The 20636-nt window shown below is 34.4% G+C and overlaps 1 protein-coding gene across 5 annotated transcripts in view; it reads left to right on the plus strand.

The window, feature by feature from the left end:
- Positions 1-20636, plus strand: part of C16H8orf34 (chromosome 16 C8orf34 homolog) — a 522081-nt gene that overhangs the window by 52180 nt on the left and 449265 nt on the right. For all 5 annotated transcript variants that reach the window (XR_015715789.1, XR_015715790.1, XR_015715791.1 and 2 more), the window contains exons 5-7: positions 3094-3122; positions 8482-8654; positions 13687-13853. Coding sequence is in view for 2 of the 5 variants with exons in the window: in XM_087825423.1 (XP_087681549.1) it covers positions 3094-3122; positions 8482-8654; positions 13687-13853 (369 nt within the window). In the remaining 3 variants the exon portion in view is untranslated. The remainder of the gene's footprint in view (positions 1-3093; positions 3123-8481; positions 8655-13686; positions 13854-20636) is intronic.

Raw genomic sequence — 20636 nt, forward strand, 5'->3', positions numbered from 1 at the left:
AACTATGTGTAATAGAATGGAGAATTATTTAAATAATTTATTAGGCAAATCATCAAAATATGTAAATGTTTAAAAAATATAACAATGGTATCTGAGCAAATATGTCTGAGCAAACACTTCAAACTGTTAGAGGCATATTTATTTCCCCAAGGCAAGTCTCTCATTTACCTAGTTTGCGTTTTATTCTGGGACCCATCACTTCTTAGTAGGTTAGTATGTCTTCATGGCAACCTTTCTCTTCATCTCCATTTTCCACTGGTAACATTTCTTGGCTTTGCAAAAACAGCTACTGATAGTTGCTAAAGCTGAGAGTGGTGGTCAGTGGACAGAGGATCCAAGGAACTAGCTCATGGGTGACGGGCAAGTTCTGTGTGACACAGATTTTGACTATTCAGAGGCCTTTTGACTTGTTTGTTCTTGGCTACAGTCTAGATAGGTGAAGTATTATTGTTCTCTTTATGAATAATGGATTTATAAACTGAGGTGTAAAAGAAATTTAAAGATTAACTGATAGCTTTCTAAAAATTTAATGAGAAAACTCTTTTTTGCAGGGCCAAGGGCATTAATGCAAAAAGTTTAAAAAAAAATCAAGAGTGTTTCAAAAATCTCAGACAATGAGATCATGGGTTATCTAAGTCCAGCAATCTATGTTTTATAAAGCCTTTGGATGAGAAAGATAATTTTGTTTTATGTATCTACTCTTTCCCTCTTTTTAAAGTAGATAAGTCTTTTAAATATTTATTTTTAAACAATATATTCAGTTTTAATCTCGAATTCATATTGGAAAGGAACATTTTTGTTGTATTAAATGCAAATGGAAGCATTTAAAATATTTATTTTGTTTTTATAAACTGAAATTATTATTTTAAATATATTGTAGACTGTGACATAAACCATTTGGTGTTCTCTAAAATTTCATACATTATCCTGAAATCTGAGTTATTCCAAGTGACCATTTGTAATTTTATATGTATTTTTAAACCCAAACATTCATCGATGTGTGCTTATGTTAGGCTTTTACAAATGTTTATAATTGCTCCTAAAGCCTTGGGATCTCATTGCTCTCACGTGCCCTCCCCCACCGTGAACCCATTATGTCCCCGAGCCCACCACACACATCAGTACAGATACTGGCCGGCTGCAATGCTGCTCGTTCCCCAAGCCCTCTCTCCTTGCAGTGTTCGAGGGAGCTAATTAATACAGCAAGTCCTTGAATAATTGTTACGCTTAGGTCACCCAGAATTCCCAAAGTGGTAGCTAGACTCTTTTCTTAGTGTAGTAACACATAAAATTCTTAGTTGCCAATTACTTTTACTAAAAAAAAATAATTGTATAGAATATTGCTATGACGAATGAGTCTCCTTCTAGCCTTATCTATAAGGGGAAGAATGTGCCACTTCCTGAGATGTAGCAGGACAATCTTTTTTTGCTTTGTATGTAATTGATTCATTAGGTTAGTGGAGTGGGAGAGGATCTAGGAACCCATGAAGTACCCCTTACAGACCTTCTGTGCCTGAGCACGTGAGAAATCTTTACTCAGGCATATTTTCTTTCTTTAAAAAAAAAGTGTACATATATATATGTGTATATATATGTATATATATATGTGTATATATATTTCAAATTAATTTCAAAGAGAGGAAAGGAGAGGGAGACAGAGATAGAAACTTCAATGATGAGTCACTGATCGGCTGCCTCCTGCACGCCCCCTCCTAGGGGTGGAGCCCACAACCTGGGCGTGTGCCCTGACTGGGAACTGAACCTTGATCTCCTGATTCATGGGTTAATGCTCAACCACTGAGCCACGCCGGCCGGGTAGGCATATTTTCTTGAGACTACGTTGAGGATCTCTTTCCTAACACAGCTCATTCTGTCTTGTACTTTATAGTCTGCTGAATTTTAGCTAGCTTCAATCTCTGTGTTCCCTTGGACTTCAGACTTCAGACCTTTCCTTGTCTCTTTGCCCACCCCACCCTGGGGTTAGAAACTATATTCCCCTGCCCTGTGCCCCAAACCTGAGGGCTGGCCACCCTAGCTCCAGTGCCTGGCCACAGGACCGCTGTTTAGCTCTAGGCACAGTATCATTTAGAAAAAGGGGACGTGATATGAAGGGAGGGTGATGTCTTTGGCCTGATATGTTGAGACTGAAATGCCCATAGAAATTCAGCAACTAGCTCAGGAAGAAAGTCTGTGCTGGAGATAAAGACTTGTTAATCATCACCATATAGAGAAATAAAAATGTTAATGGTGTAGGTTGGATAACCCAGGGAAGTATATCAACTGAAAAGAAAGACAGCTCAGCAAAGAACACTTGACATTTCAGGAAAGGACTCCCTTCCCCCAAAGAACAAGATTCTTGTGGAGACAAGCCGGAGAGTAGAAAAGAAGACAGCGTTTCAAGAGAGGGGGCTTAACAGCATTTATCATCACAGAAATAAATTCAGGACTAAACTTTTTACCTTGCTGGCTTAAAACAATTTTGGAGGAATGGTAAAGACAGAAATTAGACAGATGCACAGTGAGGAATGTGTGGATGGTGAGAAGGGGATTTGTGAGGAAGAGTCATATGTCCATTGGCTTAAGAATCTGTGAATATAAGAGACGGTGGAACAAATTCCTGAAGCTCTTTAGCCTGTAACTTCATCTGCAAAATGAGGGAATTAAAATAAATGACCTCCAACCACCATTCTGCCTTAATATTTTATCACTTCAGGGGTCTCAATCAGTTCACAAGCATGAACAAAACTGTAATGAGCTAAGTAGAACGTGGTTGTCATTATAAAATAAAGGCTGCATCCCCACATTTTTTTTTGTGCGTTAGCTGTGCATCTAACAACGAGTATGGTACTTGCTTTGGTTTTGTTTCCTCATTTTCATTGTTTCAGCGGTTCGTGCTGTTGTAGTTGACTTAAATTTCTAATTTTGTTTTCATGAGTAGAAAGGATGTGCCACATTATTTTGAAGCACTAATAAAAAAAAAAATAGAATGGAAAATTCACTAGTTTTACAAATAGAACTTTTGTCTTTGTTTTTAACATTAGATTATTAAAGATTGCTTCTAAAACATTTTTATAAATCTCTCTTGAATCCCAGGTATTGCAATTTCAGATGAACTCGATAAGGTAAGTTGAACTATGCATCTAATGAAAATAACATAGAGAATTTAGGTTTTAATCCTCTGTCTAAATGAAAAAGTTCTTGAAACAAAATGTTCAAATATAATTTATTTGGTGCTAACATTTTAAAATTTTCAAAGTTTATATGCTTAGATTTTTAATGAAAGTTGTTATATGAAATATATAATATCACTTATTCTTTTGAGTTAAAGGTTTTTGAATTTGGTTAGAGAAAACTGAATCATTGTGATAATTAACAACTATATTAAAAATGAAAACCAATACTATTGTATTATTTAAACTATTTGGATTCTACTGTGTTTATATTACGGTGATGATTACGGTGATGATATGGAAGACATTTGTTCTTTTCTATAGCTACTCTTTGTAAACCTTACTCAGTACGTTTTTTGTTTGTTTGTTTGTTTAATTTTAAGATGCCAAGAGAATACGATGATGCCTTGCCCTAGTGATAGTTGTGAGGGTAGTGAGAAGTGATATGATTAGCAGTAGCATCAATGGAACTTGCCATGAATTGGATCTGGGGAGTAGTAGAAGAGATCAGTCAGTGATGATTCTCAGGTTTAGGAGATGAGAAACTAAGTGAACTGTGGTGCCACTTAACAAAATTAGAAAAACTGGGGAGAGAGTAAAATTGGCAGGTTGGGATAGCATCAAGAGTTCTCTTTTGGATTATTTTGAATTGTCTGTTAAACATGTTTATATGAGTTGTTGCTCATAAGAAAGATTTGATTTAGAGTTATACATTTAGTGTTATACATTTAGTGTTACACATTTGGGATAGAAGTTCTCATTTTCTTGGTCTTGGGGCCCCTTTACAATCTTAAAAATTATAGAGGACCCCAAAAAGCTTTGGTTTGTGTAAGTTAAATCTGTTAATAGTTACCATGTTAGAAATTAAAACTGATTAAAACTTTACATGCATTTATTTAAAAATATCTGTGACAGAACCATTACATTAACAAAAATGCTTTTATGAAAAAATAGTTTATTTTTCAAAGTAAGGTACTTGTGAGAAAGTTACATTATTTACAGTTTAAAAAATCCCTTTACAGTTTAAAAAATGCCTGGCTTAATTGAAAACTGCTGAATTTTCATATCTACTTCTGCATTCAATCTGTTGTGATATGTTGTTTTGGCTGAAAAAATTTTTTTGACATGAGATATGTAGTTGGAAAAGGGAGAAGCACCTAGAATTAGCCATCAATATTTGGTGAACATTGATACAAATATCTCTTCAAACAGAAAACGTATTGAATTTGGCTTGGTGGCTAGATACATCAATAGAAAGAAAATGGTAGAAAGTATTTAACAAAATGCGATCATACAATCATGACATTTTAAAATAAACTATAATATAATAATTATATTATTTTTATAAAAACAGTAGTTAGCATTTTTCTATCCCAAACAGGAATATACTTTTTGAATTTAATAAAAATACATATACACTAAATAAATAAATAAAATTTATGAATATATTCTTAAATATGAATTCCCTTTAATAAACTACCTAATGATATTAAAATTATTTTAATTTCCATCTGTATTAACTCCATGAAAAACTAGATCATGACTGTGTACAATAGCAGGTGGAGTAAGTGACAGATGGTGTGTCTGGCTTTGTCCTGTTTTTCTGGGCTTCCTCTGTGCGTCCATCATTGTCTTTGCCCAAACTGATCTCCTTCTTATGCCATGATCTTCCTTCCGGTTTGCAGAAATGTAATAATCCGTATTTTTGAAGACATACTCTAGGTTCATTTTAAGTACAAAGACATAATCATCATCATTTTTAGGTTCATTTGCGCCTCCCAATATATTCGGCAAAGTCCTGGATGCCTTAGCCATAAATTAGTTTGTGTGACTCTACTTGTCCTTCCCTTTGTTCTGGGCTCTGGCTTGCAGTTGAGTTAGTGTCTACACCATTTTTGGTGAGATAAAGAGCATAGTAATTGTTCTTTGAACTGAAAATGGATTTCACCTTCACTGGATGACATTGTGGATGCCCTGATACTTGGATCCAAGGATTATCCCCAGGATACATCCCCTCTCCTCTCTCCTCTCTTCCAAGCACTAGTGAGGAGTTTTCATTGAACTAAGTTGCACACATTGCTGATTTTCATTTTCTTTCTTCATATTAATATTTTTGAACACTTTATGAAAATTGCTGAAATTTATTGCATGTTTATTTTTTCATTTTTATTGAGGAAGGCACAAATTATCATGCTAAATAAGCTTTTATTGAAAAAAAAATTATGTTAGTACAAAAAAAATATTCCCACTCTCACTCCTGATTTTCAAGAGTACCAGATAATCCAAAGAAACAGACTTCCAGAGTCACAGCCACCATCCTTTGCCTTCCTGGAGCCAACCTTGGAGGAGAGGGACAGCCTGCCCCATGGTGCCCTCTGGTGACCACAAAGCTCACAGTTTTCCTCAGTAAGAAAAAGTGTCTCAGGCAGGTACTAAAAAAATAGTCAAACAGAAAGATTTACAGTTTGTGTTGAGCTGACACCTATGTCTTTAATATAATAATAAAAATAAATACATCCAAAAAAATGTTATTTTAATTTATTACTGGTAAACAGACTATGTTCATGAAATTTTAGAGTTACAATAATTTTTTAAAGGGGCAGATATTAAAAAAGCTTTGTGCATTCCATAACATAAAAATAATACAGTCACATTTTTTTTGTCTATAAAATATTCACCTCCTAACTCTTCTGACCCTGTTTGCAGCTCTTTGTATTGCTTTCCTCATCAGCTATTTCTCACTAAATTTCTTCTGCCAGCTGGAGTTAAACAGGCTGCATATCAAACTGTTTATCTTTCTCTCTGTGCTCTGTGTTCCAACAGCAAAGGCATCTCTCATTTTATTTCGTTTCCAATAAGCAACCAAGGAGTTTTTCTTCTCATTCTCTGCAGTTCTCAGCTTTTGATCAAAGTCCACTCTAAATCCTATTTTACTCTTTCCTTTATAGTGCCCGAACCTACTCATTGCTCGTCACAATGGTCAGTTTCTTATCTGTTGAGCCTACAGTAAGACAAATCTTTAAGCCCAATTCTGCCCCGTGACATAAATGAGAATAATAAAATGGAATTAATTATCCAATCTTTGAAATATACTATCTATAAAATAAAACCCTATGGGATGAATCCTGCCTCATCAATTCTCTGCGCTGTTTCTCTGCCCATATTTACAAGTAAGCATCTATTCTTACCCACCTGGCCCATGCCTATAGTTCCCTTTACCGTTTTTTTCCAGGTATATCACACGTAGAGAAGTGGTTTGATATAATTCACATTTTTAAGTGATGGTCTGTCTAGCATACGTACAGAATTCTTTGGCTTCACTGTGCTACCCTAATAATTCATCTGATACAACAGGTTTTGTAATTCCCATCATCACCATTTTACAGCTGGAGAAAATGAAATTCAGAGAACAAGTAACATTTCAAAGACACACACCAAAACTCATTCTGAAGCTGTAGATATGTTTATAGATTTTTTTTCACCCTAAAACATGTCTCTGTCTCCATTTTCTTTCAGGCACAAATTTAGGTTTAAAATTTAACAATATTGATGCTAATTTTAATTCTTGTACTTCAGATATTAAATAGTGGGAGATGAATATGTCTTTCAAGATATTTCAAAACATTAATTTGATTGCATGACTTCACAGCTGAAAGCCATAGTGCTTTGATTTTCTGACTCTGGGAATATAAATATGGAAGGAGTTCAGAATAGTTGCTAAGTTATGCAAACACTGTTACTAAAATATCTGCTACATCTTCATATAGGCCAGGAATTAATATTGAGATATCCAAGTACTTTCTGGGCTTGTTGTCACTTGGATAAATGTTCATCCAATATGTCCTAATCCTAATCACATTTCATATATTGCTTTTGGTGTTGTATTTGTATATTAATTAACATTACATTGTATATGATGTAATACTGTATTTGTATTGTATTGTTTTATTTGTATATTGTTTTTGAGAACTGTAAAGACTCAGAAGGCCAGGTCTAAATTTTTAAGGACTTTTTCAAGATTCTTGTAATGCTAAAAATTATAGCTAAACATAATTTAAGCAAAGCCCATGTTCCTCAGATCATGATATTTTTAAATTGCATTTTTTCTCACTATAAGACTAATGTACATTTATCATAGAGTATTGAAAAAACATCGAAATGCCAAAAGAAGAAATTAAAATTAACCTGTGGTTTCTGCATCCAGATAAAACTATTAAATTTTAGTTTTACAATTGTTTTCCCCAACAAATTAAGCAGTATATGGCACATAGTAGGTCTTAATAAAGATAAGAAAATGAATTAATTGATTCCTGTATGAATGATGGATATACATCTATTAGAATTTTTAAACAAAATTAGATGATACAATAGGTTTTGTTTTTTTAACCTGCATTTTCCACTTACCAAGATATTCCTAGCAATTACACGTATCAGTATTATCATATCATTTAAATCGGGGTGGGGAACTTCTGGCTCTCAGGCCGTGTACAGCCCTCAAAATCACTTGGTGTGGCCCTGCCAAGGCAACCACAGTCAAGACTCAAAATTCAATAAATCTAGGAGCTTTTTTCATAGCTAACTTTCAAGTTGATAATTTTGTATGGTGCAAGAACGATGTTATAAATATCCAAATGGCTCTTGGCAGAAAAAAGGTTCCCCACCCCTGATTTAAATGATTAACTGACATGTGGAAAAATATCATTTAAAGAGCCACATCGTATCCAAGTCTCTGAAAAGAGGTCACTTTAACATGTTTTGAATTAGCATCTCATACCTGTCATTGCTCTTGCCCTGGTTCAAACTTCAGCTGGATCCCTAAAGGTCTCGAACGCTTCACAACTGGAGGCAAAGCACCTCCCAGGCCTGTCTCCTCCCTTCCTTATTTCCTGACTGCATTCCAGTTTCCTCCTGCAAAATCATTTCCCATTTCCCAGCAACACCAAGCTCCTTCACTGTGTGGGCCTCAAAACACACCCTTCCTTCCACCACAAATGCTCACCCCCTCCCTCCTTCCTGAGAACACACCTGCGGCCTCCCAAATCCAAGTCAGAGACGTCACTGTGACAGTGACCTTCCGAAATCAGCACAAAGCACACAGAGCGAGTCATCTAGTAGAGATGGAGGGAACTGAAATTTTACGTTAATTCAGTAAGTCATCTAGTGAGATGGAAAGCACCGAGGTTTCAAGTTAATTCAGAAAGAAAAAAGGAACGTTTTGCTTTGAGGAAGCAGTTGAAACTCCAGACAAATTCCCTCATCCTATTGATAAGAGGAAATAACCTGAGCTGGCACATTCTTTTCTCATCTTCAGGAAACGGTGGCGTTTAACTCCTCTCTTCTGAGACCCCGTGTGATCGGAGAATGGATTGGTCGAGAAGAGAACGATGCTGATCCGTTAGCGGCCGAAATGCTACAGCCCCCAATTCCCAGAAGTAAAAACGAACAATGGGAGAGTGAAGACAGCAGCTCCAGCCCCGCAGGAAGGTAAGACGAGATGGCATCCAAGGGTCCGAATATTACCAGTCGTTACCAGGTGAAGGGAAGACAAATCCAAGTGCATGATTTTGTTGAAATAACTCTTAGCAATTTTATATGGAAAATTGTGTTGGATTCCACAAGATAAAAATTAATTTCTCTGTTTTCAAATTAGAGTGCTACTAGATTTGCTTTTAGATTTTGGTTTTGATGATTTTTTTTTCTTTGCTTCTAAGAAGATGACCATGTCTTTGTTACTAATACCAAATAGAGAAAGGATTTCAAGGATATAAACTGTCAGTTGAGATTTTCTATCATACTGGGCAGGGAATGGCTGACTATTAAGGACTGGAGGTACATGTATCTTTATGAATAAATGTTTGTGTCTTTTCGGGTAGATACCCAGAAGAGGGGTGGCTGGGTCATATGGTAGCTCTGTTCTTAATTGTTGGATGAACCTCCATACTGTTTTCCACAGTGGCCGTGCCAGTTTACGTTCCCACCAGCAGTGTGTGAGGGTGTCTTTCCCCCACATCTTTCCAGCACTTGTTATTTCTTGACTTACTGATAACAGCCATTCCAACAGGGGTGAGGTGGTATTTCACTGCGGGCTTCGTTTGCATTTCCCATGGAGCCAGTGAAGTTGAGCATCTTTTCATGTATCTGTATGTCTTCTTGGGAAAAGTGTCAGTTCATGTCCTCTGCCACCCTTTTCTTTATTGGATTGTTGCCTTGGTTGTTGTTGCGTTATATTATTATTAGTTCTTTATATGTTTTGGATGTTAGCACCTTATTGGAGGTAAGTTTGCTCATGTCTTCTGCCATTCGGTTGGTTGCTGTGTTGTTTTGTCGATGGCTCCTTTGGCTGTGCAGATGCTTTTTAGTTTGATGTCGTCCTGTTCATTTATTTTTCTTTTACTTTCCTTGCCTTTGTGGTCAAGTTCACAAAAAATCCCTCTGAGACCAAGGGATATAAAACAAAAAACAGAAAATTCATAGACACAGACAATAGTGTCGTGGTTACCAGAGGGGAAGGGGAGTGAAAAGGGAACCAAGAAAGTGAAGGGGGTCAAATAGATGGTGAGGGAGGAAGACAAGACTTTGGGTGGTAAGCACGCAGTGCAATATACAGACGGTGTATTATGAAATTGTTCACCTGGAATTTATATACTGTTATTAACCAGTGTTTCCCCAATACATTTAATTTAAAAAAGAATTGAAGAGGGAGGACTTCTGATGGACAAGAGACATATAGTCAACAGGGAAGAAAAAACTATTAAATGTATAACAGACCATACAAGGCAATGTTAAAGTGGAATATAAAGAGAGAGAAACCTTTGTTTAGAGCCATTTAAGTTTAGAGTTAATAAGTATGATTATATATAATCTTTTACATTTCCTTTGTTTAATGTTTAAAATAATTATGCTTTGTAATTTGAGAGTCCATATTTCATTAATGGTGATGAGAGATTTGCCTTAAGTTTCCATATGCTGATAGAAGGGAAATGTTCAGATCATATTTATTAGGAAAAGTCTATTTCAAATAGCCATTTTTTATAATAACAATGGCAATGAGTAAAACTCTAAACAAAAATGAAAACTTCTATAAGGAAGTTGGAGTGAAAGGCGTTATGTGAAGCATGGCATACCCGAGATTGAGAGAATGGATATAAATACTCATGAGCCGAACTGTGGCAGGACCTAAAACTTCCTGCGAGTGTTACTAGCTGAGCACCACAGAAGAGCTTTTCCTATGCATAGTGTAGCCACAGTAACTTTGTATATCCTATGTTAAATTTAGCAGCAAGCAATAACTATTCTTTCTCAAGGAGAAAATTGTATTTTCTACAATGTAATAGCTTTCAGGGTTTTTTTACTTTGACTTATCACTTGGCTGGAAGGAAGGAAATTCAGAATACTCATTAATGTGCTTTAGGCATATAGAAAATGGATTCTATTTCCATGAGAAATAACTTTTAAATTATTTAAATAGTTTGAGTTTCTTATGTAAGGAGAATAAAACCATTTTTAAAATTCCATTTACCTTCTTTTGTGAAATGCCAGATCAATTTCACCTGTCAATGGGGGTAATTTTATTTTTAATATCAGGCTTATGAAACCTGCTAGACCTTTATCTTTATTCATTGCTAGATCTTTAGTCCTTAAATGTAAAATAGAGAAATGTCAATTTTCATTTTGCTTTCATTTAGTCATAATAATAATCGGAGCTATTTATTGTGAATGTCAGTGTTTCTTTTTTCTTCCTAGCTTCAGTGGGCCCTTGTTTCCTCCTGAATACCCATAAAGGGAATCTTTCCTGTAATTCTAGTTCAGTCCCTTACCCATAGAAACTCAATCCATAAGTATCTCTCTCAAATATTTGTTTAAAAAAATGTTTTCTGTTTTATTTTTCTCTAGCTTTAAATTGTGAGTTGAGGTATTTCCTATGAAAGGAAGAAAGTGGCTCAGTCCTGCCCAGATGCCCCAGGAGAGCTGAAAGAATGCATGTGTATCTGAACTAAATTTAAAGAATAGCAATAAACTGTGGATTAGAAACTATATCTCTCCCATCTTCTAATATAAAACAGGATTTCTGAAGTTATACCAGGCACTCCCACAGCATTAGATTTGACTTGGATGAATGAGAACGGGTTGAGAAGAAATTTTTAAATGACTCTACAGTTTGCAGCTATAGTGTTAGCTTTGCCCTTAAATAGTAATGAACTTGTAATGTAACTTAACAGTCATAAGCATTCACAGACTACATGATATTCTAGAATCCTGAAAGAAAAGGTGTAATTTTCAAAGATGACTTCTTCCGTTTTTCTCTCCCCCACTGGGCCCAGTACCCTGTCAGTAGACATCTGTTATGTGAGTGAAGGAGGCACCTGGGAGGCTTTCGATAGACGTCTGCTAAATGAAGCTTATTAATAAGAAGGATCGTTTATCGTCCACCTTAGCTTTTTGCCCCTTTTTCTATCTTAGCCTCTCCTACTGTTTAATGCTCAAATCTTATTTGAATGGCTAGCCAACTTTCCCTTTCATTCGGATACTATATACACAATAGGCTGGACTTTTACCTTTATTAGAATTAAATAAAAGGCATAGTGAACCTTAAGAGTCTTATGGGTAGAAACTTACCCACAGTTTTTCCCTGGAGCTTTTTTTTTGGTATACCTTATCTGAACTTTTTACCTTAGGCTCTGCAATACAGCACTGTATGGAAAAGGTCAACAATTTTAGTACGCATTGCTGTTACCGGAAGGGTTATGTGCTGGTTCAAACAAAGGCAATTATGAAGACAATATGGAGAAGCTATTAGAATAAGACAAAAGCTACTAACATGGAGTTCGTGACCCCTATATGGCCTCTGTATGGACTCAAGAGATCTTTGGATCTCTTGAAATTACGTGCAAACTGTCGTGTGTATGTGCACATGGACATTTTCCTGTATTTTTATGCCACATCTTTCATAGATGCTCAAAGTGGTTCTAAATTAAGACAGTTAAAGAACATAATTAAAGCATCTGAGCTATAAAAGAAAGAGTGATCACAAAAGAGAGAGGTGAACATGTTGGGGAATGATTGAAGGTTTTCCACGATTGTCAGATACTACCAATTGGCATTAATTGCTATGGTTTGTTTAGCTATTTAGGGGGAAAACATATATGTTTGTTGTACAATTAGAGTTATTAAAAATAATCACACATTTATAATATAAACTAAACAAAAATTAAGTTTATAAAACTATATAATTCTATCTTAAGCCCCATCTTAATTAGACTTTGCAATAGCTGGGCAATGGAGTTCTTAAAATTACTTGCTGAATTGTAATGTGAATTTGTAAATAGGCTCATCAAGACCTGAAAGCCTAATGAAGCTTCTCTAAGTTGAACCACATCATTAAAACAAGAACAGTATCAATAGATAATATACATCTGGTTAATTAGCTTTATTTGCTAACTGAGCATTGTTATTAGATGGTAAATAGGGTATAAAATGAATAGAAAATCTTATGACTTAGAAAGATATTATTATTAAAATAAAAGCCAAAATCACTTTCCATTAAGAAGTTTCCCTTTTCATTAAAACTCATCATTGTTTTTCTATATCTACAAACAAAGGCTGGAAATGTTCCCCTCTTCTTAGAGTTCCTTTTATTGGTAGCAAGAGACAAACAAAACAAATGAATATAAAAATATAAACCATAAATTCAACTAGTGATAAGTAGGATTATAGAAAATAAACCAGAATAAGAAGGGAAACAAATGGATGGAGGGAGGGGACTCTTTTACTAAGAATTCCAAGGACAAAGAACCTTAATATGTTGGATTTTGACTATGTAGACATGATAGAAATATATAATACATATGGCAGAGACTAAACCAAAGTTATTAATTTAGGAATCCTCTAACATGTAAATTTTAAGCATAAAAAATGTTGATTAATCAAAAATCAGCCTGCCAAAGGAATTAAAGAACAGAAGCCTTAAAAATAGAGATCCCAGAAATAGCCCATAAACACAGTAAACTAACCTTGGACAAAGGAACCAAGGCAATCCAATGGAGCGAAGGTAGCCTTTTCAACAAATGGTACTGGAGCAACTGTACATCCACATGTAAAAAAAAGAGTCTAGACAGAGACCTTACACCCTTCACAAAACTTAACTCTAAATGGATCGTAGGCCTAAATGTAACATGCAAAACTATAAAACTCCTAGAAGATAACAGTACACAACCTATATGACCTTGGGTATGGCTATGACTTTTTAGATACAACACCAAAAGCACAACCCATGTAAAAAATAATTGATAAGCTGGACTTTATTAAAATGAAAAACTTGAGAAATGAGGTACCAAAGGATGTCTAAGAAAGAAGACAGGGCCTATATATTCATTGTCCTTGGGGAAAACTTTGCTTAAAAGTCCATGCATTTGCATAGCAAAATACTTGAGTAAAATGTTTGTCGATTTTCTTTACTCACCACAGCTCATGCATCATGCCACCATCATTGAAAGTTAACCCTTAAATATTTCTTCAGCTTAAAGGTGGAACCCAAGACTAAGGGGTTAAAACAACAGCAACAGCAACACAAGAAGCTGCTGGCAGCAATGCTCTCCCAGGATTCTTTTGAGTCCATCCACAGCCCTCCCGCGTCTGTAACAGAAGACGACATTGATAACGAAGACGAAGCAATGGAATTGCTGGGTAATTTTAAAAATTAATCATTTCTCTTTTTCTTTTTCTCTGGCTTTGTAAAAATGTGTAGTGATTCAGAGACTTTGAAAGTTTTGAACAGTTTGGTCGTAGGGGAAAGACAGAGCATGACACATAGTTTACTTATATTCGGCTTTTATGCGGTTGCATCTAAGAACGAAGGTGACACCCCTAAGCATGCGAATTAAGAGACTGTATTTTGCGCTCTGTACATGCAGCCCTTTGCCTTCTGACTGTTTAATCAGGCTTTATGTGCAATTGTGATAAACATTCAAGTCTGCTTACTTTATTCTCTGACTAAAGTTGCCTTGATCACATCTTTTGTCTATAAAATGTATCCAAAGTACATGTTTCAGTTCTTATCCCGTATGTCCCCCTGTTATTTCAAGAGTGTTTCATAAAAATAGGTTAAAGAGGCAGAGAGTAAACTAATGCTTTTTGTCTTCCATAAATGACAGGAAAGTGTGTAGAGATTTCAAGTTTTTTACAGGCCTTTCATAAAAATCTTATTAATGTTGTATATGTAGGAAATCCTTTTATATCTGTTGATGAAGTAAATGTATGTTTCTGTGTCATCAGAAATCTTTTCATAACAACTTTTAAAAATTGAATTTCCCTTTGGAAAACCATTTTTCCAAAGGAAGGAATGAACTTTTTTTTTTCCTGGAGAAAGCGATCCACATATAAAACAATGTTTTTATTTCAGGGATATGTTATTCTATTCTAAATAGTTAGACCAATTTTAAATACTTTGTAACAAAATACTAGTAAGAGAATAAATAGTTTTAGTCATTTGAAAGCTTCAAATAAGGTTAACATATAAAATATGGAGTCTTAGAAATATACAGGTATTTAAAATTTTTTTTCTTAAATCAGATTTCTTGGTTTTAATTATTTATGACAGTAAAACACTATCATAATAAATGATGTAGGTCTCCATGCATCGGTCCGCAGAGGTGTCATTTAACCAGTGATGGCAGGATCACTGATGTTTTCTGATGGTATAATTGCATTCATTCCAGCATTGAGGGGACTGTATCATGGTATTTTCACCTCAAGCTATTGGTCTCTCTCTCTCTCTTTCTTTTTAACAAACAATTAAGCCTGGGTGCCTCTTAAGGAATCTCCTCTTCCCCACCTCCAAATCATTAGTGTGGCAGATGTACCACATGTGGTGGGGGGACCTTTTTCAGTCAATTTCCATTCAGCGAATATTTATTGAGCACTTATTATGTGCTAGGCAGTGGGCTCGGTCCTGGGGACATAAAAATAAAATACTCACGATCTCTGTTTGCTGGAACTTTCCCAGCAAATACCCCATTCCAGCAGTGCTTGCTACAGGTCTAATCTGATTAAGTTCACAGCTTTATACAGGGATAACCCCTAATGCAGGAGTAGGGGGCGGCGATCATGTTTCCTAAAGAAACGGATTCCTCTGAGGTGAGTCCTGAAGGACACGTAGGTGTACGTTTAGCAGGCAGGGTGCGGTCGTTACCCTCGCAGGTTTGCTCCCGGAGGAGTGGACTCTTGCGGTTGTGCCCCAGGGCAGTGCTTGTAATTGCTCCTCTGCTTCGGTCAGTAACAATGAATTGCCGTCGGTTGTGCCAATACCCCCTCCTCCCTCTCCTTTCCCGTAAACGACAGCTCCTGGTCAGCTGTGTCCACATGAAGGCAACTGTATCTTGCCACAAGAATCTTTTGAAGAAACCCAGGCATGCTCAGAGTCACTTTGGGATCCCTGACAGTCAGGAATACGTACACAGAGTAGAGGAAAGCGCAGAACTTCAGGGATATCTCAAGGGACCCTATAAGGAGACCCCGGTGTCCACTCAGTGCTGGTACCTGCTAGACCTCAGCTGCTCTGTTCTCAGGTTTGTGGTCTCGCAAGCTGAAGACCAGAGGATTGGGTTTTGGAGACAACCTAATGTGAGCAACTAATAGCTGGTCCTCAATTGTTTCTTTCTCATTTAGACATTTTATCCTGTGGCTTGAGCAAATTTAATCATGGGAGACAGTGGAAGGATTTGGACTTTTTCCTTGTAATTCTACATGCCTCAGCATAGATGGCTGGTGCTATCTAATGCTGAACTCTAGGGTGTGAGGCTTCCTTGCAATAACACGGGTGTTCCACATCCACTGGTCTCTCCCGTAAAATAATGACATATGCAGCTCTCCCTGCTGCCTAGTTGTCTCAGTGAACACAGGGGATATAGCAGAAAATTCTATCCAAAGATGGTTTTGCTCAGAAAGTTTGTCTATTAAATAAAATATGATTTGGATATGAAATATGTTTGACTTTAAGTCCCAAATACTCCTACCCATTAATATTGTTTAATTATTTTAAAAATACATCTTTAAAATATAAACTCAGAGTTTTCTTAACTAGTGTATGTAAATTTATTGCTTACAATGTACGTCTTTCACTAAGGTAATGGCTCATCTTTTATATGAAATCAATCAGATGTACAGTACATGATAATTTCAGTTAGTACAAGAGTTAGGAATTTTTTCAGTCATGATATAATATACCAAGTATGGATATAGCATAAATAGCTATTATTTATTTGAAGACCTGACATCTTGAATAGCCATGTATATCTCTTAATATTTCATTGTATTTCAGTGGGATCATTGGTACAATACTAAATCTATTTAGAAACTATAAAAACCTACCTTCCTAGTCCTTTTAATATTAGATTTCCAGTATTTTGTCTATTATTATAGAATTTTAAGACAATATTTTTGAAACTCTGCTTCTAGAGAAATGTGTGATTGTACTTATTTGAAGAAAATACAAATGCTAAGTTCTCGAAATTTTCATGAAATCAAATTGTAGTACATAGAATCGGTGTAAAATGAAACAGGGACATCCGGTATTTAGAATATCATTGAATCTACCATGCTTTGTAGAATGGGTTAGCTATAGTTTACGTGTTTTAAGGGTTTAAATTGTCATTATCTATACCAAGATTTAACCGGCTGAAAATGTTATTTATTATGCATATGAAGCACTCTGTAAACTTTTCAAAGTGATAGATAAGTAAAAGGCATATTCACTAGTTTATGTTACTATATAAAGAATTATTCCTTAGTAAGACTGGTTGATTAGAAGAGAAAGAAAGCCTTTTGGTTGAAGTAGTAAAATTTAATAAAACTATTGATCCTTGTTTTGTTTATTAAGAGATTTAGCATTGTTAGCATTTACTAATATTTAATTCTCTATAATTGTTTAGTTACACTTTTGTGGGTTTCTTTTCTAAACATATTGGGTATGTGAAAGCGTTATAGTATAGCATCTATAATTTTTTTATATAGATTAAATATTTTCTGTAGGATTGCTTTAAACACTACTTATAAATTCATAGGATAAAAGTAACAATATGGAATTAATATATATCATAAAATAAAATATCAAAATTTGTGGAATGTAAGATATACTAATTTTAAACACCTCTGAAATTGGTTCTTGGATTATAGAAGATATTGAATAAAATATCTGCATGTCACCTTAAATTAAGTAACTCTCAATTTCAAATATAAGATATTCTCAGCTATTTTAGTAATTGTGCTAGAAACTAATGACCACAATGAATAAAACATAATGAAGAATCTTTATGTTTTTTAAGTTATTAAAATAAATATTTTTTAAGTGTAAGACAAGTTACAGTGATACAAGATATAAAAATCTTTATATATTTTATTTCATTAATTTTTACAGAAAATTTGAGGGACTTCATTAGTTTCAAAGATTTCACCTTGTAAATCTGAGCCCATTTTCATTATATTCCATGCATTTTTCCCTCTTATTTTTGGTGAAATGCTAATTGCAATGACATGTTCGATTATTCTCTATATGGTTTATACTCATTTAAAAATATCATCAGAATTATTTGAGAGACAGAACTACTTTTACACATTTTAGTATGGGATATTACTTTTAAAAGGTTTTTTTTAATGCTTTCTCAGAATTGATGAGGCTAATATCTAAAAATCATATTCCAGAGGTGCTGAAAAAGAAAAAAAACAGGATTAGCCATGTTTTCTACTTTCTAGTCTTAGGTCATAGTCATATAAAGATTAAAACTAAAGTTATATTACCAAAACATACAAGGCAATTGCATATCTATTTTATTTGTTTTAAATTTGATAATTAAGAACAAGTATAATTATACTGGTATTCTTTGCAAAATACAATAATTGAGTTTCTAAAACCTCAGTATCTTACCAAATTCTGTAAAATATAAAAATTATTAGAGGGACTCGTTACATTAAAATGATCTTTTGACAAATTCTTTTGCATTTTGAAAGTAAACATCCACTCTCTGTTTTTGTTGTTGTTGTTGTTGTTTTTAAATTGGAGACTTCTTATAATAGAAAGCACCCATTTTTGAAAAATAACATGAAATTCACCTAAAGAGAAGTGGGTGCTGTCACTCTATTATGTTGAGTATGTGGAGGAGAGAGAGAGAAAGGGAAACAGGCTTAAATGTAAAACAATAATCTACCTACCTACCTATTGCTGTACCTCTGTTTTAATGATCTAGAATGTGTGAAATAGACTGAGGCACATGGGAATATACGTGCACTGTTTCCTTTGAGTATTGATCATCGGGAATATCAGGACAACAGAAAAGTTGTCACTTTAGAATGAAGATTCTTAGTAGAAAAGATTCTGTTAGAACGTAAGAGGACTTCCAAAATTAAATCTATAGATACTTTAAATTGTCTGTAAGATTGCTTTAAATACTGCTTAAAAATTTAGTCAGCATAGTACCAAAATAACTTAGTATGGAATTAGTACATATTAGAAATTAAAATATCTAAATTCATGGGATGACAAAATAAAACAATTGTGAGCACCACTGAATAAGTGCTCTAAATCTAGGACATACTGAACAAATTATCTTCCAAATCACCTCCTTCTAAGCGACCTCATTTTTAAATATAAGATAATCTCAGAAATTTTAGTAGTTACACTGGTAATTAATGACCACACTTAAACATTATAGAAAATCTGCACATATATTTTTAAATGTTCACTGACAGTGTAATAGAAAAACTAGATTCTCACACAGATGTATTTATTTCATATTCTAAGTAATAATTATTTCCTCCTGTGAAGCCAAGTGATATACAGGGGTGGGCAAATATAGATTTACAGTTGTGAGTACTCAAAACACAATTTCTTCTTCTGTTATTATTTATTAATTATTGTATTATTTATTTGTATTACAGCTGTAAACCTACTTCTGTTTTAAAATAAAGTGAGAAAAGTAATATGAGATATTACTGGTCTTATGATGGTTTCAGGATCTTAGCCTTCTTAGTTCCCTCCTTCTCTGAGTGTTCAAATATGCACACTATCAACATGATTTCACAGTTTGTTACCTTCCTGGTAAGCAAGAAATTTTAGAAATTTGAAGAAAGAGTGATTATTTTCAGGAGAACTATTAGCACTTATAAGTCAACATAGGCTTATTTTAGGGGCTTTTAATATCAAATCTTTTGGGAGTCAAGTTTCTTCTAAAATAATGTTTTTGTTTGATTATTAAAAGTAGATATTCAATGTAAAGAACACGGCATTACAGAAAGTAAATGCAAATTGAATCCAAGTAAGTTGAAAGAAGGAAATAATACAGTTAAAAAGAGGAATCAATGAACTAAAAAGCTAACAGAGAATATTAGCAATGCTGAAACTGACAGACACAGTTCAAGTAATATTGACAAAGAAAAAGGTAGAGAAATACAAATTACCAGTATTAGAAAGGAAAGACAGGGCCAGACTTCACTATAGGCCTTACAGACACAAAGGATAATTTAAAAATATATGTTAAAAATAACTTTTGTCAACATATTTGATAACTTAGATATAATGGGAAAAAAATCTAGCAAAGCACATCACACCAGAAATAAAACAAGGAGAAATAGGACATCTGAATCATTCTATGTTTGTTAAATTGAACTTGTAAATAAAATCCCTCCCCAAAAGACAACTTCAGGTTCACATAGTTTAATTGATGAATTCTCAAATATTTAGGGAAGAAATAATGTTAAATGCGACAAACTCAGGAAATGAAGAAGAGAGAAAACCTCTCAGATGGTTTTGAGACTAACATGTCCCTTATGGACATAGATACATATGTTCTCAACAAAATATTATTAAATTAAATCTCTATAATCCAATACAGTCTCAACCACATTTCTAATAGGCTTAAAAATAAAAGGAAATCAATGAGCTAATTCTAAAATTTATATGGAAATAATGACCTAAAATTGCCAAAATCCTCTGGGAAAGGGGGTGTATCTCTGGAATTTAAGTATCTGATTTCAGGACTTATCAATAGGCTACAATAATCAAGACAATGTGGTATTGACGCAAAACTTGACACACAGATCAGTGATATAGTTAAAAGTTTAGAAACAGAACTGGTCAATTAGTTTTCAACAAAGGCATCAGGCAATTTGATATAAAAAGAAAATATTTTCAAGCATTGGCGCTGGAACAATGAGATAAATGTAAAGAAATCATACCATAACAAAAATTATTTTTAAATGAATTATAGGCATAACCTTGAGGCAGGCAATGATTTCCTAGAGATAACAAAAAACCCCCACTAAGGATAAAAGAAAAATTTGACAAACTGGACTTCATTAATATTATACACTTTAAAACAATCAAAATTATAATCACTAGGAGAACTTATAAATAAATTGTGATATATTTACACAATGGAATACTGTTAAATAATAAAAATGATTTAAGCACTGATACCT

This window comes from Miniopterus natalensis, chromosome 16 (assembly GCF_054644295.1).
Source record: "Miniopterus natalensis isolate mMinNat1 chromosome 16, mMinNat1.hap1, whole genome shotgun sequence".
Lineage (NCBI taxonomy): Eukaryota > Metazoa > Chordata > Mammalia > Chiroptera > Miniopteridae > Miniopterus > Miniopterus natalensis.